The following is a 27517-nucleotide window of genomic DNA, read 5'->3' as shown; positions in this document are numbered from 1 at the left end:
AGTGTGCTTTAAAATCATGTCTGTCTTTCGTAAACCAGTGCACAAACTGTGGGTAACCATAGCAACAGTATCTACTTATCATGGATGCTGTGCATGAACTTAATCTGACCACGAACTAGAAAAAGATGGTGTATAATGTAAGCACATTGTCACTTCTATCTAAACATGAATGATGCAGAAGATTGGTCAAAGTGTTGACACCTTTGAGGCTATAACCTCGAGCTTTGGCCGACATTTTTTCCAGGAAATGTAACCTAGAAATAAGCTGTCAACCTTAAACAAACCAGCATGTTTTTACATGATTAGATGATAATCAAGAGAAACATGTTCTGTACCATCCAAGCAGTATTCGACAGTCCTGCTGCTCGTAGGCCGAGCGGGACTTAAAAGCAAACCTGCAATAGAGGAGATAGTGCCGACGGAACCAGAGGAATCCGACAGATACCCACTCCCCCAAAAGCAAAGACTGTTCCAAAAATGCTAACAAGTAAAAAATAAAATATTGTATTGAGCCATGACTGCTGGTATCCTTTCCATCGCTTGATCAGTAGAGTAACAGCATGTGCACCAAATATATTGTTTTCACAATAAAAGTTACATTTTGTCATAGTAGAGGCACATGTCTTTTAGTCCTATTACACCAGATCATGAACAACAACACGACTCACTCCAGTGGACCGGGCTGGGTTTTTGTTTTACCCTTGAGTTATTCATCTTCCTGATAGATAATCTTTGTTTATCCTGACCATACACAGCCACAGCTACAGGCACCATCTGAACCTAGTCAGGACAAACTGGGAGGGAAGAGCAAATCCATGTTTCCTAAACAATGGAGGCCGGTAGTAGCCCTAAATGTCCATACATGTCCTACAACGGACATTTAGAATGTGGTATTTATGTTGCATATGCTGTAAGCCTCTGGCTGTAGTCCCCCTACCTGTTATACACATAGCTAAGTGTACACATGTCTAAATCCGTCATATTAGGCTACTATAATATTTCTGAGTGCACATAATGTACTCATAATGCTCAGTGGTTTCAGAGTAATCTTATCATACTCAATACTATTTCTGTACTATTACTACAATATCTCACTTCTCCTGTGGTTATGACTTGATATGTTTTTTTTAATATCCTTCCAAATATTACCGTAGTTTTTCTATAATTCCTGTTTTATTAGACGCTCATTCTAAACGTGTCCCTGTTTTGAGCCTCTGCACTTTACTCAGCGCGCTTTTACGCACAGAAGGCCCACCAGGTCACGAGGGTCACAGCCATATAGCCCATATTCTGCACAAAAATACATAAGTAATATTGGTGATTCTATCAAATGAAAAAGTGGCATCTTATGTTTAACTATGAAAGTGGACATGTACAACTAGGCTACATTTACTGTTCATCTGCGTCAATGGTCTACCACTTTTACGCGTGTGCGTAAAAGTCTATTTTAAGCCGGTGGGCTAATAGGCGTGTGCTTTAAATGGCAATTCCCACAACGATCATGAGATTCTTTTTCCTAAAAACGGCAGCATTCTATTGCAAAAGAACAACAACATGTGACCTATTTAAGATTAAGAGGACCTTTTGGTTGCTGAATCTCACTGAAACGGCAGATCCCTAAAGTCATATCCCGAATTTACACAATACAATCCATCTGTTCCGCCTGCTCCGCGGCGCCATTGTAGCTATGTATAACCCAATCTGTTAGAGCACTCCCTTACCCCTATAACGACTTACCCAAATGTGCACTGGGCTCAGTATACGTCCCTCTCCCCCCTCCTCCCTTCTACACACACCTCCCTTCTACACACACTCGCACACACATCCCCATCTCATCCCCGCCCCTCTCCAAAATTTTAGATGAAAGGGCTTTTGGATTTTGGATGACGCTCCGAATCACGTGTTCATAGGAAATAGGCTACACTCGCTATAATTTTTTTGGAGCTGCCTCGTCCTGCACTGCCGACCATAGTTGTTTTGCCGTCTCCATACAGTGTGGCTGAGGGGTGGAAAGGTAATGTAAGGTAATGTACCTTGCCGTGGTCACTGAAGGGTTCACGCCAGTTCACCGGGGTTCACTTGAGGAGAGCTCCCACCCCCTGCACGCCTCCTCTTCTTCTCCAAACGCAACGATCGGAGCTAATCCAATATTATTCATTGATATATTAATGTCGGATTCCATTTTTTCCCACCGACTGTTGAGGTAAGGACACATCTACTCTTCCAGAACGCGAATACCTCTCTTTATTGGCGAGGTGCGATCTCCAAAGTTGTTTACTGAAATTAAGCCTCGCCACTGAATATTGAATTTTCATCTGGTGCTGTAGTCAAGGCAGTTTATATGAAGTCGCCAATGTATAAAATGGCGACAGGAGGTGGAGGAGGGGGGTGGAGGATTTTTGGGAATATTCATTAAGGTTATAGAGCGCCAGATCGGCATTGGCAAGTAGGCTCCGAGGCAGTGTGTTGCCCCACAGCCTTGTGAATGGAGTGAAACGGGTTAATTCGTCAGTTTGTTACAGTTACAACAACCGATCCTCCGTCTGGCTGGATTTGCGCTCCTTCTCGCGCTATACAATGTGGCGTATCTGCTTATTTTATTGCACAACGCGCTGTATTTCCCCCACTGTGCCGTGAGTGTGAGTGTTGTACAGTTGTGAAAGACTTCTGAACACAGTGCTATAGCAGACTTAACGACTGATTAAAGAAGCCTCCGAGTCCATAGATGTTCAAACTGCACGCCAAGTATCAATTTTCCTCTATTGATCGCTCACTCGCTACACATTTCTCCCACTTGCCCGAGCTGAAAGGTAGGCCTGTATTTCTATGCATAGGACTCTTTTTCTTTCATTTCCTCCTCTTCCTCCTGTCAACATGTGCTGCTGCCGCCCGACACGCACGCACGCACGCACGCACACACAGACACACACACACACTGAAACATATATACAGTACAGTAAGAAAAACTGCTCATTTCAGGAGCAGGCAGATATTTAGCAAACTGTGGATTATCAGTTTATCAGTGAAGCGTAGAATAAAAAAAGATCAATTCTTGTATGTCACGTTTTCTATCTGTACATAAATATTGAGCCAGTTTTGAATGCCATGTGTCTCCCCTCTGCCTTTAGGGGAGGGACCTCTGTGCTGACTAATGTTGCCTCTGACGATCATGTGTGAGTCCAGTGTCCATAACACAAGAGTCAACCCCATAATATTCAAGCAGCCAGCTAGACAGGCATTGGTCATCTTTGGAATTTATTTCAGTCATTTAACCACGTAAGCTTGTCACATATAATGTAGGTCATGGAAATGACCGTGCAACGCTTCTGCTGCTGAGGTTTTTCCCGAGAGTGTAGGTGTTTGGACTGTGGAGAGTGACTCCCAGTGTGGAGTAGAGTCCAGCAGATGATAGTTCATTTTCAGGCGTGTGTGATGACCGGACAAACAAAAGGTAAATGAGCTCTCGCTGTGCGGATCGGGTTCAGCTCGGCCCGGTGAGTTCAGTGTGTGTGGAGGATTTCACTCCAGCAGGACGCTTACACTGGGGGAATGTCAATTCCCTTTGTGGATCCCTGGGAACGGTCTTCCATCTCCCTTCTCGGAACTGCTCTAATGAGGCCAGGCATATTGCCTTTCATCCCTCACTCCCTGCAATTAGGCACAGCTCACAGTTTTCATTATGGCCACAGCGGAGTGTTTGTATACACAGACACAATGTAGTGGGCCAAGACTGCCCTCTCCCCTCTCCCTTCTCTGCTCATGCCACCCCTCGTATACCTACTGTACTTTTCAGGATTTAGGTGTTCTCATTTCTAACAACACTGTAGATGTTTTTGTGTGCCTCCCACAGCTCAAAATGAATCCCCTGCCAGAGAATACCGAGGAAGGTCATATGGTCATGATTTGCAGATTTAGTTTACATGGAGAATGCAACATTCCTTGAGTTCAGAGACGAAAATCAATCTAATCTTCGGGCCAGCCGGATATATTTTCTAGCCGTTTTTTTTAATGCAAACAAGCGTTCACGATAGCGGCATACCTCATAATCCTCGTAAAAAATTCTCCGAAACCACAAATCCTATTCTCCTATTTTTCCAACCAGAAAGGACGACGTTTTATACAGGTTCACTTTCATTTGGGTCTTTCATCCTTTTGGGTATTGCTTTTGTCATTGGACCAATGCCGCATCGAAGCCCAGACCACTCAAAAGCCTCACTAAAACAGCATGTTTGCACAGTTCCAACCAAAAGAAATGCCCCAGCACTGAGAGGGTGGGGGGTTGGGGGTGGGGGGGCCTAGTGGCTAGTGGGGAAAGAGCCCCTGCCACTTTCTCTGTCCCATGCAAGAAAGGTTTGGTCAGCGGGAGCTGGCATTTGCCAGGCTTTGCCAGTTATAGTAGGCTGTGATGTCAGCCATTTTAGGATGGACAGTACAATGTGCGGTACGCCGCCATCTTTCTTCCTTTTCTTCATAAGTTGCCAAATGAATGCCTGTAGTCTTGGCTACAGAACTGAAGAAGTTATTCATCAAAAGTGATTTAAAAAGGGTGCATGACTCAGATTTTTTTCTTTCTCCCTCTGCGCACCATGGTTTATTTGTCTGTCATTCATCTGGGCCACATATAGAAGGGTTTGGGAAAACAATGTAAGATCACAACATTGAGCGTTCCCCCCCCTAACACAAAACAGGACCACGCACCAGCGATGCTCCGACAGGCAGAATGCAGTCGGTACGTACTGTAGCGCCTCAGTCTCCTGCCCACTGCGCTGATTTAGCGAGACAATAACACTGACTGGTACAGCTGCATGATTGCTTTCATCAGCCGCGGTCATAAACGTAAGAACAGGGTTTTTCTTTTGCTGGGATTTTCGTGTCACTACGACCTGATTGAGAAAAACAAAAAGAAGTCCAGTTATTGTTTCGGACCTCACCCAAAGTTATCTGAGAGAGACTTGACCCATGAATGGACTTTTCAAAGATGACAGGCAGAGCATGTGGATTAAGTTTGTCCTGCACCGGATGCTGTCCAGGGAATTCCGTGTGTATGTGTGTGTCATGAGGTTGGTGGGTGTGGGCAAGTGACTCCGCCGTGTGTGTGTGTGTGTGTGTGTGTGTGTGTGTGTGTGTGTGTGTGTGTGTGGCATGGTGGGCAAGGGGAAGAGAGGGGTTGCCATGGCGATGTTAACACATGAGTGGCACCACCGACCGGTCTCCCAGTGGACGAGGCTGCAGTCATGGAGGTGAGGGTGGGGGGAGAGAGTGTGTGTGTGTGTGTGTGTGTGTGTGTGTGTGATGAGGAGGAGGAGGACGAGATGGCTGACAACACCTTCATCTCAGACACTAATAAGCACACAAACACACCCATGTAGAATTAAGAAGAGCCCGCAGTGGAGACGGCAGACTACAAACTGAAGGCACGCCACGTCTTCAGCTGGACAAGCGGTGAAGATGGCGCGGACCCGCACTGTGCTGTCTTAGCACTGTGCTAAGGACCCTGATGAGTCTGAATTGTTTTTCAGCACACGTAACACTAGAGCCTGACACTTATTGATGCTGGCAGGCGTACAGTGCCATTCACGCGCAAAGATGTCCCCAAACTGAAACCTGTCCACCCTTAATGTCAATAAAAACCCACATTAGTCCACCGTGGCGGCATGATGGACACAGGAGACACCCAGACATGCTAGAAACGGAATAATCACGATTCGACAGTCAGCCGTCTAAAAGCTCCCAGCGCTAGATCACGTTTCCTTTTATAAATGAGGCGCCATTGTTCCCAAACCTCTTCTCTGTGCAAGACAGTAATTGCTCTCTGTCTCTGGCTTATATTTGGGTGTCCAGCTGATCCACTCACATGACGTTAATCTATTTAATGGACATTTGGTAGAAAATGTTCCAGTTAAACTGATTTTTTGATCATTCAAATGCATCTGTCAGGAGTTCCCCCTCTCTGCCCCAATCCCCAGCGGATGGCAGGGCCTTTTTTTTTTGTGCTGATTTTTGACGCAGACTCTCAATACAGCCGTGGATCACTGTCAAAGCAAATTATACGCAAAACAAATATTGTCACAAAGTGAGAGAATTTATGCCCGTTTTTTTTTTTTTTTTATTATTTTTTTTTTTTCTCTCTCCGATTGTCGCATCAAGAGACTCCTTGCCAGTTATTCATTTCAAAGAGAAAGATTTTCAGAACGGTGCAGGTGCTAAATGTTGCGGAGGTGAGGAGGGAGTGTGTGAGGAGTGTGTGTGCCTACGAGGTGTCAGCGGGGAGGAATATTGAAACAGTTGAGCCTGTCATCATCATCAGTCATCCTCTCACTTCCCTCCCAAACGTCTGAGTTTTGTCTTCCTTTGTCCTTCTTCCTCCTCCAGCCTCCACATTCTCATTCATGTGACAGGTGGCACAACAAAAACACCAATCTCTGTTTAATGCCAACTGTAGGTGACCCAACAGTCTGGGACTGTCTGAATCAGTGGACTCTTTTGAATTAAATTTAAATGTTTAGTAACCACTTTGCAGCCTCGCCTCCCTTTCCGCTGGTAGCAGCTCGTTGTAGATTGGGCATGTTTTTCAGGTTGTAATATTGTAATTACTGCAGCAGTTTATGGGGTGATGAAAGGGAATACATGCTGCTTTCTTTCAATTGGTTTGCTGAAATGGGAGCAGCGCACTCAGCTGTTTGCCATGTAAAAGTATAAAGAATATAATTAAATATTAATGAGATGTAAATATAATATTGTCATGGAAATGACAGTGTAAGAGCACATAAGGGAGGCCCTCCTGTAAATCTTAAAGCCGCTATTAAATGAGGCGGAGCGTATAAATCCCATCAGAATTTAAACTAGCCTAATCCCATTTGTTTTGAAACGCTTGTTTTTGAAAAGTTGAATGGTGCAGACGTGGTTTTAGTCCGGCGAACAAGGCCCCTCTGCTTGCGCTAAGCGTGGGTGTCCAGAAAGCACAGCTGAGAGCTCTGCCACTTTCCCTCACTTCAGATACGACTCCCCTGGTCCGCTGAGATGAAAAGAGTTTCCTCCCCCTGTGCCACAGATCCAGTGCCAGTGCGAGGACATACGACACACTTGGGACAGTGATCGTCTGAGCGTTGGCTACCTCGTCGCTGAAACACAAGGCCGGGCTTTTCAGAGGCAACCATTCAGTGGCTCCCTGTCTGGGAAGCCCTTGTCTTGTGTCTGATTGCGCGTCTCGCTCGCCAGATAAAGCAGCCCATTCTTTTGATAGGTGACCTGATTCTTTATGTAACCTGTCTCAACTTTTGGCTTGTCTTGGGTTTTCTCATGCAGGAAGTGGGATGTTTTTCCGGGTAGGGGAGCTTTCTGTACGGCGTCTGTCTCGTCTCAGACCGGCGTCCCCCTCCCCTCCGACGGGCTGCTTCACCAGTCACTATATTTTCTGAAACATCCCGACATACGGCGCGCTGTCCGTGATACCAACAGAATGAATCTCTTCAGCGCAGCTAAACTAAGCCAACACTGATTTGTTCTATAGCATAATGGCATCTCTCACACAGATGTTTCAGATGTGCCTGACTACGTCGCTCTGCCGCGTCAAAGCCGTCTCCTAAATCCCTCGTTCAGTGGTACAAACTCAATGAACGCCCGTGTCCTCAACAGGGGTTAATCGAGTGTGCCGTCAGAGGGTATCATGACCTCTCTGGCGGCAAAACATACAGCACATGCCCGCGTCTGGATGCAGTGAACTGGGATTACTGCATAAGATGCTGGTGACCTAGTTTTAGTTTTTTGTTTTGTTTTAGTTTTTTCTGTCAGAAAGCAACAGCCGTCAGTAGGAATGAAAGAAAAAAAAAAGAGGTAAATACAAGGATACTGTCTGGGATCAGCGTGTACTGTTGGCCAGTCATGTGAGGGTTTTAATTCTGGAACAGGTTCATCTTTTATTTACCGTACAGCGGGCCATGGCGAACATGCACGCGGATGCAGTAAAAACGAAGGTCTGTAAAAGTGCAGGACACTGTGTACAAATGCAGCCTGACAGAAGAGAATGTGTTGAAAGTATGAGCAATGGTATTCTTTGTAACAACTTTGCCTGCAACAAAACGCGATACAAGATGTTGAGGTATGCTGGATTTCAACAGAAACCAGGTTTTTGGGTGGTATGAGGGTTGAATTGGTGCAGCTGATGTTTTCCTCAGAATGATACGTTTGCTGGAGAAGGTAAAGCTTGAGTGTTATGGATAGATGGTGATAGGACGAGACTAGTTTTCAGCTGCGTGTCACACATCAGTGCTTCTTCACTCTCAGAAAGGAAGATGAAAATGATATATAAAATCTGTGTGTGTCAAAGGTTCATGCCGAGGGCAGTGAGTGCAGCGCTACATCTTCAATTTGATATTTTTTCTCATTTGTTTTCATGTTTTGTACTTTCCCCGTGTTAAAATGAATATTAAAAAACAGCTGAATCGCTAATGAAACACTGGCTGGAGCGTATCCATTGTCTTGTCCTATAAGCTTTGTTAAATATTTGTGGCTTTGGTAGAGGCATGTTTTTCACTACATAATGCAGAGAAGAAAGAGGAGAAATCTTGCAAGACTGCAGACACCGTATCCATCCTCATGACTGGAGTTTTATGGGAAGAGAAAGCCTGGGGATGTGGTTTGCTAATGGATTTGTGCACCCAGTGATCTGGGGATTGTGTTCGTATGCATGCATGCGACGCCATGCTGCTTGTTGAACATGTGAAGGATAAAATCGTTTAAGCCTGCTGCTTGTAAAAAGCTTCAATAGGTTTGCAATAACCTTCTCAGACCTTATGAGAATGTTCCAGGCCCTTAATTGTACTGTTGTTGGCTGACTGCTGGGACACGCACACACACACGCACGCACACACACACACAACGTCACCTGATTTCTCTTCTTGACACTACGTTATGCCGGGAAGGTACACTGTAATGTCCAATGTAAAACATATGGCTCCCATCCAAGTGTGGCAGTAAAATGCTCGATCTCTCCAGTAAAGTCATTTAACCTTCATATGTCTGCTTTACAATATCAAACCAAAGACAAACAAGACATCACGACCCCATGTGACAATTCCTAATCATATAAGATAGAAAAAAAACACATTATTCAAAACAATTATACCGGTAAGACAAGTTAAGCAAATATTTTTGTAGACAAACAGATACTTGTTTGCATATTTCTGCATATTTGTGGTTGCTGCAGACAATGAGGAACAGCTGGTAAGGTTAGATACACCCGGCACTAGCAATTGTGAGTGGTGAAGTGCATCCCACTCAATAGGTGCAAAATCTCCAAAGTAGTCTGCGGATGATATTTATTTACTGATATTGTTTCTTTCCTGGAGGGAAGCAGGTGGCATCTGGCAACAAATAACACAGATTCAAACATAACACATCACATTCATGTGATATTAACTTTAGTTTTAGTCTTGGTGCCAAACGGCATTATTATGTTTTAGCTTTACTAAAAATAATTATGTGGACACGTGCCATCACTAACAAGAGGAGTCCAAACATATGGCAACAGTGGATTAGACTGTCATTTCTGATTTTCATGCTCTTTTTTTTCTGAATTCATTAAAAGCGACAGCTAGACAGAAGTCTGTAAATCCAAGTAAATAACCAGAACACTGACAGGCTGCATTGATAGAAGGAGTGTGTAGATGTTGTGAACTAAAAGGTTTCTATTATGTTACTTTGCAAATGTCCTTCATGTATTTAGTGTTAAATAGTTTTCAACGTTTAGGAAATCAGCCGTAATGTTGTTCACCAAGTCTGAAGCCAAATTAAAAAATAATGTGTCTAGTGAGCTAGATCCACTTTACTTCTTCCACTATGGTAATTTAATGTAACCTTCATTTTCGATTATTAGCATAATGCAAAAGGTGCAAAAGGATTTAAAAAAGAAAGAAAGAAAAGCCAGAGGCTCTTTTACTTTAGAGCTGTGATTGCTGATAAATACCACCTACACTTATCACACTGAATCTCCACCTACACTTACAACCCTGTGTGGGCCTTTTAGCTTCCTCTACACCCAGCTTACTATAGTATGTATTTATGAATATTTCATGTTTTTAATTTTCTGAAAGCAGAGACTATAAAACTATCCATACACGACATGTTTTTCATTTTAGTAATTTTGACGATGCCATTTTATTCCGTAACGACTGAACTAAAAATGGGCTGAGAGAGTTACATGTCGCTCTTTTTTTGTACTCTGTCCTCACAGGTTCCCTGGGAGCTGTTAAACTTGTCCATGTGACAGGAGTCCGGACGTGGCAGAGGGCATGAAGCAACACTGTGATATCATAGTGGCTGGTCCATGACACTAAACTCCATTCAGCCCTCTCCACTCTCCACCCGCCCTCTGTTCTCATCATACCGAACAAGCAATCACTCACTCTGCCATCTACACAAAGCTGCACAATGGCCAGCAAGAGGAAATCCACTGTACCCTGCATGATACCATCCAAATCCAAACATGTGCGTGAGGAAATCATACTGGGCTCGCTACCAGATCTCCTACCAACAATCCCAGAAGACAGCATACTCAGCATCTCCGGAGAAGAGTCTGGCCATTTCTCTCACAGCTCCTCCAAATCCGATTGTGGCAGTGAGGTGCAGAAAGGAGGCACATACAGCTGTTCAAAGTGCCGTTTCGAGTCCAGAGATCTGAACTACTTTTTGGATCACATGCACAATTGCCACTTAGACTTCAGGGCTCAGCCCACTTTCTACTGCCTGAACTGTGGGGTGTCAGTTGTCCGCTTTGAGGCTCTGGCTCTGCATAACGCTAATGCCCACCCTAAGATAATGGAGGGCTTGGTCACTGCCTCCCTAACTGTCAACAAGAGGGATGGAGTAACCACAGTGGAGCAAAGCCTCTTCACAGACAGCGGAGAAGTCTTCAAAGAATCTGGGATCTCCTTCACCAAAACACCGATTGCAAAGATGATGAAAGCCAAGGGGGAACACAAAAAGATTGTGGTTTCTCACACCGTAGAGGTACGGAAGATAGACACTGGAAAGGATGTAGACCCCAGCATGCTGACAAATGTGCCTGAACTCCAAAACGGGGCTCTCAGTCTTTCTGGCGCCCCGGCTATGCCGAGGACCACTGTCGCTCATGTGATTAAAACGACAGTGTCCAACCAAGTCTTTCACCAGCACACTCCCTCCCTTTACTCCCCCCCCTCCTCTGGTTCCAATAAAGACCTTCCAAAGGTGATGATCCCTCTCAGCAGCATCCCCACCTATGATGCCGCCATGGACACCAGCAGCTTTCTCAAGACATCCTTTGGCAAGTTCCCCTACCCGACCAAAGCCGAACTCTGCTACCTGACGGTAGTCTCCGAGTTCCCAGAGGAGCAGATCAAACTGTGGTTCACTGCCCAAAGGCTCAAGCAGGGCATAAGCTGGTCTCCTGAAGAGATCGAAGAGGCCAGGAGGAAGATGTTCAACACAGTGTTCCAGGGCGGAGCACCCCAAAAGCAACCTGCTGCACACCGGCACGTGAATCACATTGTGTCCCACCACACTGTCCATGGAAGCTCAAAAGGACCAAACTTTCAGATGGCCAAAGTTCCCTACAGCACTATGAAAACCGGGCCTGGCGGAGTCACAACCACACAAACGAGCATGTCAACAAACCCACATGTCACTCGGGTTTCGTATTCTACTCCAATTGTTCCCCCAAAGTTTCCATCCATAGTCAGAACAGCACAGGTACTGACCAAGAATACTCAGCCCACCGTGGAGCCAGACAAGAGGAATGGCCTCGGCCTGGACATGGCTGGAAGCAGTGGTTGTGTCAGTAGCACCAGCAGCAGTCGAAGCAGCAGTAGCAGCAGTAGTTGCAGTAGTAGCAGCAGCATTAGCAGCTATTCCAGCAGTAGTAATGGTGGTGAGACGGTCACCAGGAAACTGCTGCATAACAGCAGCCCAACCAACAGCATCAACAGCATCAACAGCATCGCCACTTGCTCTACCAACATAAGCAATAACGATGAGCACTGTGTTGCTAACACCAACGGGAAAGCAAATGCCCAAAGCAACAGTTTACCGATCGGATTGGAAGGTTCAAACGGTACCAAGAGCCAAGTGAACATCGATAACACCAGCAAATCCAACTTCACCTTTAACAATCGTAACAGTGGCACCATCAGTCCACAAGAGCAGGCCCACGCCGCGAAGCCTGACGACGAACGCAACAACAATACCCACAAGACCAACAACAGCAGTATTAGCGATGAATACCCCAGTACTACCTGTAATGACAATGTCCCGAACCTGAACCATACCAGCAAATCCCCAACTGAAAACACCAGCACTACGATCATTACAAAAAGCAGCTCATCTATTTTAGATGAGGGTAAATGCAACAAGGACTTTCCTATTAAAGGTATGTCAATCTTACAGCAACTCATCAACGACGAGGACCCGTTTGCTGGGGACAGAAGCTGCCCAGAGCTGAAAATTGACCCCATCAAGATCAGCTTCAAGAGGGTGAAGATGAATGAACCGGATACTACATCTGAGATTGTACATCAAGATCACAAGTCTGACATAACTGAGGTGTCTCCTTCTCAGCAGTCTTTCTCACCCCCCTGGGCCAACAAGACCCCCCAGCAGCTGCACATCCTCCGGCAGGTTTTCTTCAACACCCGCTGGCCCAGCAGTCAGCAGTACGAGGACTTGAGCGTCCAGACGGGCCTTCCGAAGTCAGAGGTGGTGCGCTGGTTCAGCGACAGCCGGTACAGTCACAAGAATGGACACCTGAAGTGGCTGGACACCTATCAACGACCGCCCGCAGTAACGGAGGAAATGAAGAGCCACGGAGACGCTGGAGCCGAGTCACCGAAGAACTCTCCAGCGGCCAAAAAGAAACTCCTGGAGCCAGACGTGAACAAGCACCTTGAAGGAGAAGCAGGACTGAACTCGGGGCAGCGGGTTGTGTGGCAGGATTCATACTCACCGCTGCTGGGTCTGATGGGGTCCGAGGGGATTGTCGAGCGAGGCCGAGCTGAGGAGTCAGCGCAGCCGGGAGTCCTGCAGGATTCCTGGTCAGAGAGCGCAGAGGACCACCAGCAGCCAGTGGCCAGTCAGTCACTCATTGAACAGACTGACGCCAATCAGGCCAGGTACTTCAGTCCAAATGCTCGAATTACAAAGTGTGATAAAAGCTCCCTAAAGTAAGATACACTTCTCACTCGCAGTGCCTTGCGATAATTTACCAGCTTAGTGCTATTTAACAATCAAGACAACAAAGTCAGGGGAAGTGATAAAAGCATGACAGCTTGTTGTTTGTAGTCGTGGTTGCGTGATGTACAGTAAAAAGGAGGCAGGAGAAGTGTGTACAGGTGCTCATGCTGAGGAGCTTTTTCAGGCAATCAAAGGTCTGTGTTTAAGGAGCTATTTTTAGATAAGTTGAAGTCTGGGCCGCTGAATTATAGATTGAGAGCGCATGCTAATATACGTGAATAAATCATGACGATTGTCTTTGGTGAGATGGATTTCCAAGAGTTAACCCGTACACAGGCGTCTTTTTTTTTACAAGGCTCCCTCCCAAGAAGTGCCTCACTTGTACAACAGTAATACAATAGGAACTTTCGTATCACGTCCTCACGATTTGTGCATGTTGCGTTTGCGTGTGTTTTTGTGTGTGTGTGTGTGTGTGTGTTGCCGATAGGGACCGCCTGAGGATGGAGCTGCTGGAGGTGTGATGAAGAAGCAGGCCCAGTCTCACCAGAGGAACATGACGTTTAAAGGCTGGTTTGCTCCCCTGGCCGTGGTCTAAAAAAAGAGTGTTCATAATGACAGCAGATGTGATTGTAGCTGGACCGTTGGACTCTGACTGTAACTGTGAATACCCCCCCACCCCTCCTCCTCCTCTTCCATCACTTCCTGCCATCGTCAAAAGAAAGAACTTCTCACCTTTGAGTCCTGTGATGTTTAAAGCCTTTCATGCTTCTTTGTGGTTGTGTGGGGAGGGTGCACAATGAGGTCAGTACGAGGGATCAAAGAAAAGAACGAGAAAAGACGCACACTGACTGGAAAACTGACTTGAATGAGGGAAGATAGGATAGAACCGAGAGATATTGTTGTTGGGTCAGAGGGAGAAATATATATATATGATTGAAACTGCACTAAAGAGGGTTTGTACCAACTGGACAAACAAACGATGTGTCAAGGAAATGTTATTGTTGGCTTTGTGATATTTTTTACTTTTTTAGCAACCAGTACTTCAGCACTGCCTTGAATTTTACTTTTTCCGTTATTTGGTTTTTCAATTCTATTTACTCTTCTATAGTCACTGTAAGTCCAGATGCAATCAAACATGGTTTATTCAGATCTGTATAAATGTTGGTGATCACTTTGCAGTTCAGCTACACGCAAGAGACTATATACACACACACACACAATGCACTAATGAAGACAGCAATGCTAAAAATCACACTGCCCCACAGCAAAGGTATTGACAGCTCCGTCAAGATCAATACACTGCACTGCCCTGCAAACTGAACAGAGAGAAGCCTGCCACGCTAACGTTGCCTTACTCAGCTCTGTCCATGTGTTTATATGACCTGTCTGTCCATCACCTTGCTTTCCAGCTACTGTGCTGTCCTGAGAAAAAAAAAAAAAAAAAAAAAAAAAGAACAAGTCAGTGCATCAATGGTCACTGTTCGTCTATATCTGTGAAAAAAAAAAAAGAAAAAAAAAAATCTTGTGCTGCTTTCTGTACACTTGGAGATGTTTAACTTTAAGCTGTAATTGTATCAAATTGTTACTGGCAAATTGTTGTTTAAAGCAAAATTATCAATTTGATCCCTCGACACTGACAGAGTGAGATATTGTGCTAGCTAGAGAGCCAAATGAGGAGATCTTTGCTCTCCTCTGAATTTTCTTGTGTTTATATAAACATACAGTCACTACATGAATCCTATTAAGCTGCATCTTTGTCAAGCTGCTAATAGCTAAGAACGGTGCTATACCATCCAAAGTGAAATTGGAGGTCGATCTCCTACCAGCAGTGTATGCACTTGTGTCGAATGTTACAAATTTATTTTGGTTTGAGATAAATGGAATCTGGACTTACGGTGTTATGATCACTTAAAACTTTTATGAAATGGTCTGATCATGAAGCACTGTTGTATCATCCTTTCTACACTTCTGAATCTTTACAGAATAAACTGAATACTCACCAAGCAGCGACGTCTCATCACTGCTGGGCACCTTGCACCAGGGAGTGAATAGGAATTAGGCCACGGACACCTTTCCAATTATTCAGTGTGATGAATGCGAAACATACAATGCACTGGTGTTGGAGGAATGCGTACAGCCCCACCTGCTGGTGAGCCGCTGACAATACAGTGTGTGCCGAGAGCTGCATTACGGGGAGGAAATATGAAATACCTTGACAGGCAATGGATGCAGAATGACCTGTTTATCTTGTTAGCTCTACGTTTGTATGCAGGTGGTGACCAGAACATCTAACAATTGAAAGGCGTGTGCTTGTGGGCAAAGAAAACACAGGAATGTACCGGATAGTAATGAGCCCAGTCACACTATGAAAGTAATGTATTCTTTAAGAGTGGCTGAATTTAAAAGATTAGATCAATTAAAACTGATAATTGTTAAACCTTGCACATAATGCTGAGAATATACAGTCTGAGCTCTTCTTATAATTTGAGGATCAAAATGTATTTGTTAAGCGAATACGAGGACGCTGTAACTCAAGCAAGACCTCCGCAAAGGCTGCAGGTCCTAAAGCAGCTTTGCTACTTGGGGTCCTTGTTTTTACAGCCGTGTGAGGAAAAGACTCCCTTTAAAATGTCCTAAAATGTTCAAGGTAACAAAAAAATAAAAATAAATACATAGTAAAAGGTACTTGTAGGGTTTTATTCATTTTCCAACCTACAATGAGCATAAAACTCAAAGAAAACATGATCAAAGGCTATGACAAAAGATAAAACAGGAATAAGATGTTGACTTTACAGCTACTTACATCAATGTTCCTATCATAAAAGTGGAATAAAATGAACTGATAAAATTCACATTAAATGTTACATTATTTTATCCTGAATCTTTACATTATTAAAAAAAACAAAAAAACTGCCTAAATTGTAACAGATTGGTGATTTTTTTTTTTTTGGCAAAGTCGATATCCCTCACATACCCTTTTTCTGGGAAGAAAAACACTTTCCATTTAATGACTTTAAATACATTATCATAGCATTATCTTCAAGTAACAGATACGGGAGGGCTTTTCTTTTTTTTCTGGGAGCATTTGTTAAATTAAGTTAAAATCAGATGTAGACAGAGCTATGCAGAGAGATTCAGAGGATGCTTGCGACTTAAAAAAAGAAAAAAAAAAAAGGACACAAATGATTGGTTCACATTTACACCGTAAAAGAAGTCCCTGATGGAGGCTGTAAAACTAAATATTCACATTCTGCTTGCTTAAGTAAATATTGACATGGTTTGCAGTATTATCCCCCTTTGCCTGCCAAAACATCCTCTTTCATGCTTAACAATTCAACATAGTCCAGTTTAAAATATTCACCCAATCAATCGGTTCCATGGCCGAGCCCCTCACACTCTCACACACACATACACACACACACACACACACACATGCACGCACACACACACACAACTCAAGCTAAGATCTCCGGTTCCTTGAAAGGCGCGTGGGTGTAGTTAAGGAATTCATTTGATTTAACTTTGTCTATCAAAATATAGAATTCATTAATAATACATGGGAGGGCTAAAATACAGAGCAAGTGAACAGAGAAAATAAAATGTTACAAAGCTTCTTTTTTTTGTGTGTTTTTTTTGCTGAATACAGTAGCGATAGGACCACAGAGTTCAAGGTTCAGGCAATGTCAAGTTTTGTCCCCGAGGAGAGACAAACGGTAAAAAGGTTCCACTTACTGGGACCATGCCTTGATGCTCAGTTGTGGGTATAGTTCAGCCTCGATGCCTGATCTCAGATCAGATGTTTAGACTACCCACAACACCCTGGCCCCACTATCTCGCATTACTGCGTCGCCGCCGTTTTCCTGCTCAAACTTCCTGATCAGGTCTGGCCATCGAGCAAAATTCAGTTAAGCTAAAAAACAAAGTATCCGATAAAAAAAAAAAAGAAACGTGTATCATAGTTAAAACCACAAACTGGGATTTAAAATTCAAAGTCGTCGTCGGCCATGTCGATGGCCCAGGCAAACTTCTCACGCTGGGTTTTGTTGTAGATCTTCTCCACGGGAATGCTCCACTTCTTACACCTAGACACAGACCAGGACGGGCAGAGTTCACTTTAAACGCTCCTCATTGTGGTACTTGTAAGATTTATGTCGAACAACAGAATCCACAGAGGGAAAGGCAACAGCGATGTGAAAGCAACACGAGTTAAATTCTTTAAAAACAGTTTCTGTATATCATCTTACCAAGCCACGGAGATACGAGGGTCCAGATAGTTGAGCTTGGAAGTGCCGAGAGCAATCTGCTTGTTCTCCTCCCGATCAGTTGCCTGCACCTCCAGCTTCATCAGCTGCTCTTCTATCCTCTCAACCGCCTTCTTCCTCGTCTCCACGGTCCTTCAGAGACAAGCAGCATACGGTTAGTTTAAAAAAAAAGAAAAAAGGGTTGACTTTGGTGACGGACATTTGTCTAAAGCAAACTTTGAGACTTACTTTTTGGATTTTTCATCTCTCCGTACTTTGGCATCAGCCTTTGAGCTCTTCAGTTCTCTCTTGGCATCAGAAAGCTGGCCCCGTTTAGTATCAATCTAATAAAGGAAAAACTTGTTAGATTCAAAAATGAAATGCCGATTCTTGTTCTTGCTAAATTGACAGCAACCTAAAAAAACAAACTACAGATTCCTTAAAACTGAACGGGCCCATGAACTTGTAAATATGCCAAGAACAATTTTGTAGAAATTAAAAACTGACAAAGCTGGACATGAGCTGCGATTTACAATTATTTTGATAATTCTAATCTATTAATCTGCCAATTTGTTTTCTAGATTAAATCAATGGTTTAATAAAATATTGGAAAATAGTGAAAAATGTCCATCCTAGTTCCTCAAAGCCCATCATCTTGGTCCAAACATATTCAGTTTAATATGATAGAAAAGCAGGAAAACTCCATATTTTAGATGCCGAAACCGCATTTCCTCATGAAAAATGCTTCATGGATGATTATAGTTTGATCAAAAAAAGGTGCCTCTCTGTGGCTCACTGGGTACAGCGTGTACCATTAAGGCTCAGTCCTCCCCAATAACGGGCCAGAGTTTGAGTCCAGCCAGGAGCTCTTTGCTGCACGTCTTCCCTCTGTCTCACCTACATCACCCGTCTGTCTCTCACTATCAAAACAACACTGACCCCCCCCCCCCTGGCTCCTGTGATATACTGTACAATGTGTTTTACCCATTTTCGTCAGTAGCAAAATTTAAGCATTTGGCGAAATAAAATCCTTACTTCAACTTGTTAAAACAATTGACAGAATTTTGGTGAAACGGGAGATTAACTAAACGAACCTCCATCTCAGGTTTGCCAAAACAAAAAAAAAGTGAGTCCGTCAGAAGTATTCAAAAACACTTGTTTAAGTTAACCTTAGCCTGCAGGTTCTGCATAGACTTCTCAAATGTCTTTGGTGGAGCCCGCTGATGGTTACACAGGATGGCCACCGCCCTGTTGGCCCTGTTGTAGGACAAGACCTTGGCTGGAACGTTCTCTTCCGCTAGAGAGACAAGAGAGAGACGGAGAGTATGAGCTTTCTGTATGCAGATCGATTCATTATAGTAGTCTCACACACACACGAAAAGCCTGTTAAATCTAAAGCAAGCAATACAGACGCATGATGTTTACACCTTTTATTCATCTCTCCACAGGACTAAATGAAGCTGAATCGAGTGAAAATGTGGTTTTAGATGCTTTGACTGCAGGTGGAGACGTACCACTTGTGAGCTGCTTCAGCTGTTGTTGCAGGGTGATCGAGGCGTTGTAGGTACGGAAGACTTTGGCCGTCAGTCCGTCCATCAGCTCCTGAAGGTGTTTGTTCAGAACAGAAGTCTGGGGGAGAAACAAATCGTACAATCATACAAGTTTCTGAGCACTAAAAAGATAAGACACCAGAGTCCTGTACTACGTAGAGAGTTCAAAATACCCTGGGTATCTTTTCGTTATCTGGCTTGATTATTCCCAACAACCGTAATCCCTCTAAGCGGTCCTACGACAGTCATCAACCGAGGGTTTCTCATTCTGACTGTGAAACTTCAAGGGGGCGGGGCTCAGCACATCAATAGAGCTAACTCATCAGCTGCTGGGCCAATCAAGAAACTTGCAGGATATTAAGAGCACCTGGAACACACCTGGTCATTCAAATTGAGTGCTACAAACGCAAAAAACAAGCGTGTCAATACACAGGACTATAAATCAATACTAAATGATGGGATATGTTTTATGTTAATGTTGAACCATGCGTGAAAAACTATTTTTAGATTGCTCAACATGGGGCGCCACTATTTCCAAATGTACAGCTTGTCCAAACATCATCAAACTTGCCGGTTATTTTTAAATAAAGCTGTTTAAACATATCCCCAGATGCCAAGAGACGTGATTGGCAGGACTTTGTAGTATGTAATTATTGAAAGACTGCAAACATCACCACGATTAAACGAGTGTGTGATCCCACTCCGTACGACACAAACCATCTGAAGTGACTTTGCTCGGCTTTGTGAAGCCTGAAACACGCTTGCTGCTGCTGCTGCCGTTGGCAGGAGACCAAACCTCTCTTTTTTTTATACCTCAGTGAAAATGTTTTAAAACCAGAATATTTCAGACAAGAACATGTTGTGAAATCTGGAAATGATTCCATCCGTCTTTTCATAAATGTTGACTTTACAACGCTCTGGAGCCACCACTGTATTCTACAGATCGTATAATAGGCTACTAATATTAGTTTAGCCTAGATATTTATTATTAGATATTTATCAAATTTGTACGGCAACATTACAAGTAGGACTGTACCAAACGGTTCATTCATAAGATATGACTCGTCTCCGTCAGCACTTTCGCCGTAGTTTGCACCGTCATGAAACGCCATGAGCCACCAGCTCGCCATAGACGTGCCGAGTCATTGAGAGGCGAATCGAAAAGCTCCCAATCTCAGACGAGCACTTTCAAACCTGAAGTTACTGCGCCAACCCTGAATCCTGCTTTGTAGTTCAGGCCTCTGGTATTCTAGAAACAGTCTTCCCAAATAAAACGTCTAAGCAAACGGGAGTTTTCACTCCGGCCTAAAAAGTATTTATAGTCTTCTATCCCGGGTTATGTTTTGCTTACATTCAGGCGATCAAACAGGTCATCATCAGGCTCCTTGTTCTCCATGAACAACTGAAGATTCTTAAATACCTAGAAAAAGGCAGAACACACATGAATACACAAGCAAAGTTTGCGTCCTCAAAACAATAAAATTGCTGATTTACAGTTCTTACCCTTTTCTCCACGGGGACTTTGTTGTAGTAGCGAATGGAGTCTTTACCGAGGAAGTCAAACTCCACCACAAACTCTTGACCATCGTTCTCTGGATAGAGTTTGGTGTGCTCGACTCTCAGCGAGCAGCAGCCCACGGTGTCCGCAGTCTCTCCTTCCTCCTTCTCGTTACCCGCCCTCAGTGCCAGCTAGAGTGCATCAGGACAGCTGGGTTAAAGCCAGCTTACAAAGACATTACCCTCACTGCGGCTCGCGCTTACGCACCCGCTAAACCCCCGCAATTAACAGTCATTGTTTAAACAAAAACTAAAAAAAAAAACTTCCTAAAGCTTTATACACTCTGCACAATGTGTGAGGGATAACGTCCAGCAAGCCGGTCGCCTCACCTTGTCGATGAAGTAGAGGGCCACGGCCCTTTGTCTGATCCTCATCTCTTTAGACTTCCAGTCTTCGCGGTACTGGGTTCTGATGCGGTCCACACATTTCTTCAGTCTACGAGCAGTTTCATACTTCTGCCAATCCTTCTCTCCCTGCAGCCAAACAAATGAGTAACACATTAATTACATGTGTTGCAGTGTCTGCATGCAGGCTTATGAACTTAAATTAGCAGGTTTTAGCAGAGTACAGCATAAAAACAATGAAACATTAACTCATTACAGAATGATTCAGCTTCTCGATGAAGTTGCCATGATATGTACTCATTAAGCCCACACAGGACGTCTAAAGAGGTCTAAAACTCCTTGCGGTGCAGTACTCGGCCCCTCAGCCCCACCTTGATCCTTGAGCTGGGGTTCAGCATGATGTATTTGATCGAGCCTTGAATGTTCTCCGTCCACGACACCAGCCAAGTGACCTTGTTGTCGTGTCGAACCTCTTTCCACTTAGTGCCTGGAGGCGGCTCCGGGTGCTTGGAGTCCCTGTGAGGAGACAATAATAAAAAAAACGTGTCATCGTTGTACCAACTTAAAACATCCGTTCACCGGCATCGGAACAGCGAGGAAAAACAAAACTAAAGAAACTGACTTGCTGCAGTTGACGATGATGTCTTTGGGCCTGATGCGACGTTTGAGCATTCCCATCTTGGGATGGTCTCCGCGGCCGCGGAACAGGCCCGGGGGCTCGATGCGAAAGTTTGCAATACGTTCCCTGTGGTTGTCCATGATGCAGAAGCCGTACAGCTGCAAGAGCCGCTCATTCTCCTCCTTTAATTTCTGCAAAGGGAAGGAAACAAAAAAACGCATAAGATCTCTGACGGTGTCAATGTGACGGAACCCACTCCGATTCAAAATATGAAAGTGCAAATGAGGCAGATACTCATTCCAGGTAGTGCATTTAAAAACACACTGCCATAAAGTAACTGATTATGTTTTACTTCTTCAGATCCTCATCACACAAATGTTTGGCATCAGGGTTGACTTCGACTAATGTGGCTGGCTAGCAGTATATCAATTATACAACTATGGAATAAAACAAAAAGGTAACACGTGACATCGGACCATTGTCCTGTATAGCTGGTTGATATTTTGGGTGTTTTCCATAGTTTGATACAATGTAATAACTTTACCAGTTTCTCATCCTTTGACTTGTTCTTCCTGGCTTCAGACTGAGCCTTGAAGTATTCGCTCATCTCATTGAAGTCGCACTTCTTCAGGTCTGTCAACTTAGTCTTTTCCTCTGCATTCATTTCCTGCGTCCGCAAAACACGGTACACTCAAAAACAGAAATCTCTGAACGGTCACTTCGCAAGACTACGAATGTCACGAAATCTGTGCCATTTTATTTACAAGTGCCCCTTTCTTCCTACCTTCCTCCAATCTTTAAAGAAGTTTTTGCGGAAGATATCCTTTGTGGTGTACTCGTGGTCCAGCATTTTGGCAAAAAACGTGGCCACCTCCTCGGCCTCTGGGCTTAGCTTCATGTGCTTACCTAAAATGAAATAAAACCAGACATGTTATTGCATGGTTCAGCAGTGTAGTATTTGACTGGATCCATTGAGAAATAAAATCTTACCGTCATAGAAAAATTTAACTTGACTAGGAAGAGGATCGTACGGCGGTGCAAAAACGGGTCCTTTGTGTTCCAGAAACTTCCATTTGACGCCGTCTGTGTATCTCTCCTCCTCCCACCTGGAATCAAGCACATAATTCAATCTAATGAGGAGTTTGAATATACCAGAGAAACAAAACATTACGCGATCCAACAACAAGAAATGCATCCACTCAGCACTGATAGGCATCGTATCGCTCAGCTGGCATGAATAACTCACCATTTCCACTTCTCCTCTGGCTCTTTCTTTGCTTTCTTTTTTCCATCAGTGACTGCCCTTTTGTTTTTTGTCTTTTTGGGCTTAATATCCTTAAAAAAAAGGGGAAGAGAAACAGAGTTATTTTGCTCACATGTTTGCACAAAAATGGCAGTATCAGCAAAAAGCCACAAAGACTTAAGCTTGTCCAATTATTCAGGTTATGCCTCATTTTGTGCTTTTCATCGTCTAACGAAACAGCCTAAACCGAAGTTAGCCGTTGCTTACCTCCTCTGGTTTCCTTTTCTTGACCTTTTTGTCATTTTCAAGCTTAACTTTTTTGGCCTTGAATTCAGAGCTGAAAAACAAAAACATGCGTTACAAATTTGGTCCCAAACAACTTTACAAAATACCGGAACACTCTGAACCAGACACGGAGGACATGCAAGGAGCCACTCACTCGTTATCGTCGTCCCGTTCTCGTTTTAGAGACTTCTCTAGTTTAGGAGAGTGGTAAAAATTATCCTCAGGCTCAGACTTCACTTGTGGTGGAGGGCTGCAGAAAACAAAAAAAACACATTTAAAATCAGAAACGGCTTTGTATAAAAAAAAAATACATCTGATGGTAACGTAAATGCAAGACTTAAATAAAAATGTACCTACATACCTGGCAAAGCCATTCTCCTTTTTGACTTTACCATCAAGGGACTTCATCTGAAAGATTTACAAAGTTGTAAAGCAGAGAAATATCACGTCTGCAGAGTGAAATCTTAAATCACGGTGCAGTCGTTGTCAAATACTGTCATTTTGACGAGTAATCATTTCTTTATTCTGAACTAACAGGGTGGAGAACAGGGCCGTCCATCAATCAGAGGATCGGCGGTTTGATCCCCGACTCCGCTAGTCGCATGTCCTTGAGCAAGACACCGTGTGCCAACGGTGTATGAATGTGATAGAACCTGAATTTTAAGTCGCTTTGGATAAAAGCGTCTGCTAAATTTGAGTTGACAATTCTGTCTCAGCATCTAAACCATGTAGCTCCATCGGACTCAGAATACATTGCATAGAGTTATACAGGAGTGACCAAGAATCTGTCTATTATACACTAGTCGCCCTCAACATCCACCCTATTTGCTGACCAATTGGGTAGACTGTATTTCACATTTAGCAAAGGCATTCACCAACCAAACTCCGGTGCTGGAGAGGAAAAAGTGTCACACATGTAGTGATCATGTCTGTGTCCTGGCTGAAATGACATATTTGTCAAATATTTCATAACCAAAACAGATGGTGGGAAATAAATGTACACGTGTGTACATTGCCGGTTAAATAGCTGTAAGCCAGGAACACGTGTATGATGTGACGGAGCGTAATATCGCAGAATGATTCATGATGAATCCCAAAAAAAAAGAAATCACAGCATTACATGCACAACCACATGTTCATTCTTCCATGAATTATGTGCATGGTAATTCACCTTCTTCTCCTTGTGCTTGTCCTTGTATTTGTCTGCGCTGCCATCTTTGTGCTTCATCTTCTCCTTCTCCTTGTCTCTGTGTTTTTTGTCAGAGGACTCCTTGTGATCGCTTGAGTTAAAATATAAATACAAAAATGTATTACGGTTGTTTTTACATTCAATGCAAAAAAATAATAAAGTGGTACATCTTATCCACTTTGAGCAACTACACCACCAGAAACACGCATTTAAGAAGAATGTGGAAGCACACACACCATACCTGTTGCCATGCTTTGATTTCTCCCGTTCCTTCTCCTTCTTGTGGTCCTTATGTTTGTGTTCCTTCTCTTTGTACTTTTCTTTATGCTTGTGAGAGTCTGAGAAGAAAACAAGTGTCACCTTCTTCAAGTGATTGAAACAACCCAACAATGGACTGAAGAAATGGTATTATTATTATTATTATTATTATTATTATTATTATTATTATTATTATTATTATTATTATTATTATTATTATTGTGTACCTACATTTAGGCACCTAATATCTATCTAATGACCATAGTATGACCATTATGATTCTATACTGAGAAAAACAATCTTATTAACTGACAACTTGTGAAGCACCAAGTACCCCCCTGCAGTGTTTTTACATGAATTAAATGGCTAGACACAAGGTCTGAACATGCACCACAATCTGAATGACTGTGTAATCTATTACACAGTAGCACAGCGCCACCTACTGCTCCCATACGAGCCTCATTGTTTATGAGACCATGTGAAACAACAGACAGGTTGAAACATGTCAGAGAAGACAGTCGGCCTTCACCCTCTTTTAATTTGTAAAGCACAGCTAGGAAAAAATAAAATGAATCATCTTAGGGAAGGAATAATGGCAATCATCAAAAGCGCAAACCCCCAATCAAGCCTACGCACTTCAGGGTATGGACCTGTCAGCTAACAGCTTTGTCTACCAACATGTCATAAAAATAAATTGTTCATAATGTTCCCCTTGTACGCCAGAACAAACCACCTGCGTACACGTTCACGCTGAAATTCTTTGATCACCGGGTGATTTGTTCTCAAAAGAACCGCTAAGCACAAAACAGACATGGAGCTTTATGCATCGTCGTAAAACTAGTCGACTTTGTTTATCCACGGTTTGACGATGACAGAGTTGCTGTGTGCCGTCCTCTCAGAATTAATCCAAATCACTGTGATACAACTTCAATGAACGGTAGCTTTTGCACTCTGTTACACGCTTAATAATGTTGATGAACGCTCCACAGAAGAAATACAAACATTCAGAACAGGCGACCGATGTGACTGACTAGCAGACAAGTTGTGCTAAACCGTCACGTATGCATAAAGTACAATATGTACCGGTAAATGAAAAGGGTATGAAATGATGTCATCGTGCCAACGTTGGTACTTAATCTTGTGAAGTTAAGTCTAGTGAGGCGGGAATGAATATCCCTATGGAAAATACAAGTGAAGCCGAGGCGCTTCATGTCTCAGTCGAGTGTCGCCTCACTGCTGATGAATGAAAATCAAATAAGTGGACTGCTGCTAGTTGTGTAGATGATTCGTTTAAAGCATTACAGATGTACAGATGAGTAAATCTCAGATCAATAACCCATGCGGGGCTGCTAGAGTAATGTATACAGAGAGCTGAATCACTTCCACTGAACCAGACAGTGCATATTAGGCAGTAAAGTGTTTAGAAAGTGTACATAACACAGGACAGAAGAGTTACTCCTGCTTAACTGGACTTTTTAAAATTAAAACTTAGTTTTCTTGGTATAGATGTGGGTGGTGCCCACCTTGTATGCTTGATATTGGTTGTCTTGACCTTTAACAGATAAATCCTAATAGCATGAAATATTATTATAATAAATATTATACTTTTAAGATGGTCAGGATGCTCAATTAAACAAATATGTCGTCCTAACTTGTGTGATGATGACATGTGTTGACATTTGAAATGTGGATCCAACTTAAAACGGTTCACTTTCTTCTTCTAAGCATGAGGGAAATGTGTTCAGTCTCTGTAGCTATAATGAAAATAAGTAATAAAGCGTTAACGATCGTGTCTTAATAACACAACAGACGTCTTCGTCACTACGTGAGATCTTAATGAAGCACTGTGCCTCCTCCACACAGCCGTCTGCACTTCATAGCCAGGGTTCAGCTACAGTCAGGCCGCTACACAGAAAAAAGAAAATGGCGCAGAGACTAAGTCCTCAACCCCCAAACCCTCACTTTCAGGAGAGAAATACGACACTAAAAGCCAATCATAAAGATATTCTAATACGATAAACTGATAAAACACGTCGAGGTGTGTACAAATACCGATTCGGATGGAGAAAAGACGTATCGGAAAAGCTGTTATTAGACCTCCCTTTTGAACAAAAGGCGCTTGAGAGTGAGACAGAGGACTTAGTCTCTGGACGCCATTTCTGTCCTCTGCTGAGAAACTACCGTAACGTTACATTTAGAGCAATGAAGACATGTCAAACACCCGTTGTAATCTGCCGGCTTTTATGTCACAAACTTACCATTGAAACGAGAGCCACAGTCGATCTGAAAAGAAATCACAAAACAGACGGATGTTAAATATCGTAGTGGCTAACTAGCCGGCTAACTAACTTTGAACTTGCTGGATAGCAAAGGGAGTTTGGTAGCTACCATTGCTAGCTTAGGCTAGCATTGGTACGCTGGCTGGTAGTATTGCTTTAGCGGCTGACACCGAAGCTAACGTTAGCTAACAGCTAACGCCACAGTAAATGTGGCGTTACCACACTTTAACCTGGAGTTAATGAGCAGCTACTCAAACCTGAATGCTAACTAGAAAGCACCTCTCCGTGACACCACAAACAAACACGTGATGAAACGTGTCAAAAAGCTGTTTACAACATAATGACTCGGCTAACGCGCGCTAGCAGGCACTGTACCCAGTTAGCCAAGTTATCTTTGTCAAACCACAGCTAATAAAACAGTAGCTACACGTTGTAACCGTTCATCGCGAGAGATGGCATTACCTGGTCCCCACTCATTTCCTAAAGTGTTGTTTGATTGGAACAATCAAAAAATGAGTAACGTGTAGGGTTACCACACACCGGCGAGGAGATGCAGGCAGAATGAAGAAAAGACACAGTTGTGTAAGAGATTTAAGTCCCGATTGTACGCTACTGCGCATGCGTCTGTTTAAATGGTGGAGAGCAGTGTAGCTCCTCCTCTTGATAAAAACGTGTTGCTCCTTCAGGCCCACGATGGTCACACACAGTCCTCCTGAGTGAGGTGCACATGTGTCAGGAGCACAAGCTG

At 43.5% G+C, this 27517-nt stretch overlaps 2 protein-coding genes across 2 annotated transcripts; one reads left to right on the top strand and one right to left on the bottom strand.

Moving 5' to 3' along the window:
- Nucleotides 1-1922: 1922 nt before the first annotated feature.
- zhx3a (zinc fingers and homeoboxes 3a) lies at nt 1923-13831 on the top strand. The gene is made up of 3 exons (XM_079186464.1): nt 1923-2203; nt 10232-13142; nt 13691-13831. The coding sequence occupies exons 2-3, from the start codon at nt 10429-10431 to the stop codon at nt 13722-13724; spliced, it is 2748 nt and encodes a 915-aa protein (XP_079042590.1). The 5' UTR covers nt 1923-2203; nt 10232-10428; the 3' UTR covers nt 13725-13831.
- Nucleotides 13832-15873: 2042 nt separating this feature from the next.
- top1a (DNA topoisomerase Ia) lies at nt 15874-27320 on the bottom strand. Its single transcript, XM_079186467.1, has 21 exons — nt 27232-27320; nt 26749-26773; nt 24474-24570; nt 24215-24323; nt 23405-23451; nt 23198-23293; nt 23026-23095; nt 22762-22850; nt 22506-22621; nt 22300-22421; nt 22060-22182; nt 21519-21706; nt 21268-21412; nt 20882-21025; nt 20498-20683; nt 20346-20414; nt 18959-19073; nt 18614-18741; nt 17694-17788; nt 17448-17597; nt 15874-17285 (listed from the first exon to the last, which is right to left on the bottom strand). The coding sequence occupies exons 1-21, from the start codon at nt 27244-27246 to the stop codon at nt 17183-17185; spliced, it is 2232 nt and encodes a 743-aa protein (XP_079042593.1). The 5' UTR covers nt 27247-27320; the 3' UTR covers nt 15874-17182.
- Nucleotides 27321-27517: the final 197 nt, after the last annotated feature.

This window comes from Pholis gunnellus (genome assembly GCF_910591455.1).
Source record: "Pholis gunnellus genome assembly, chromosome: 3".
Lineage (NCBI taxonomy): Eukaryota > Metazoa > Chordata > Actinopteri > Perciformes > Pholidae > Pholis > Pholis gunnellus.
This window is presented reverse-complemented; position numbering and strand designations above follow the sequence as displayed.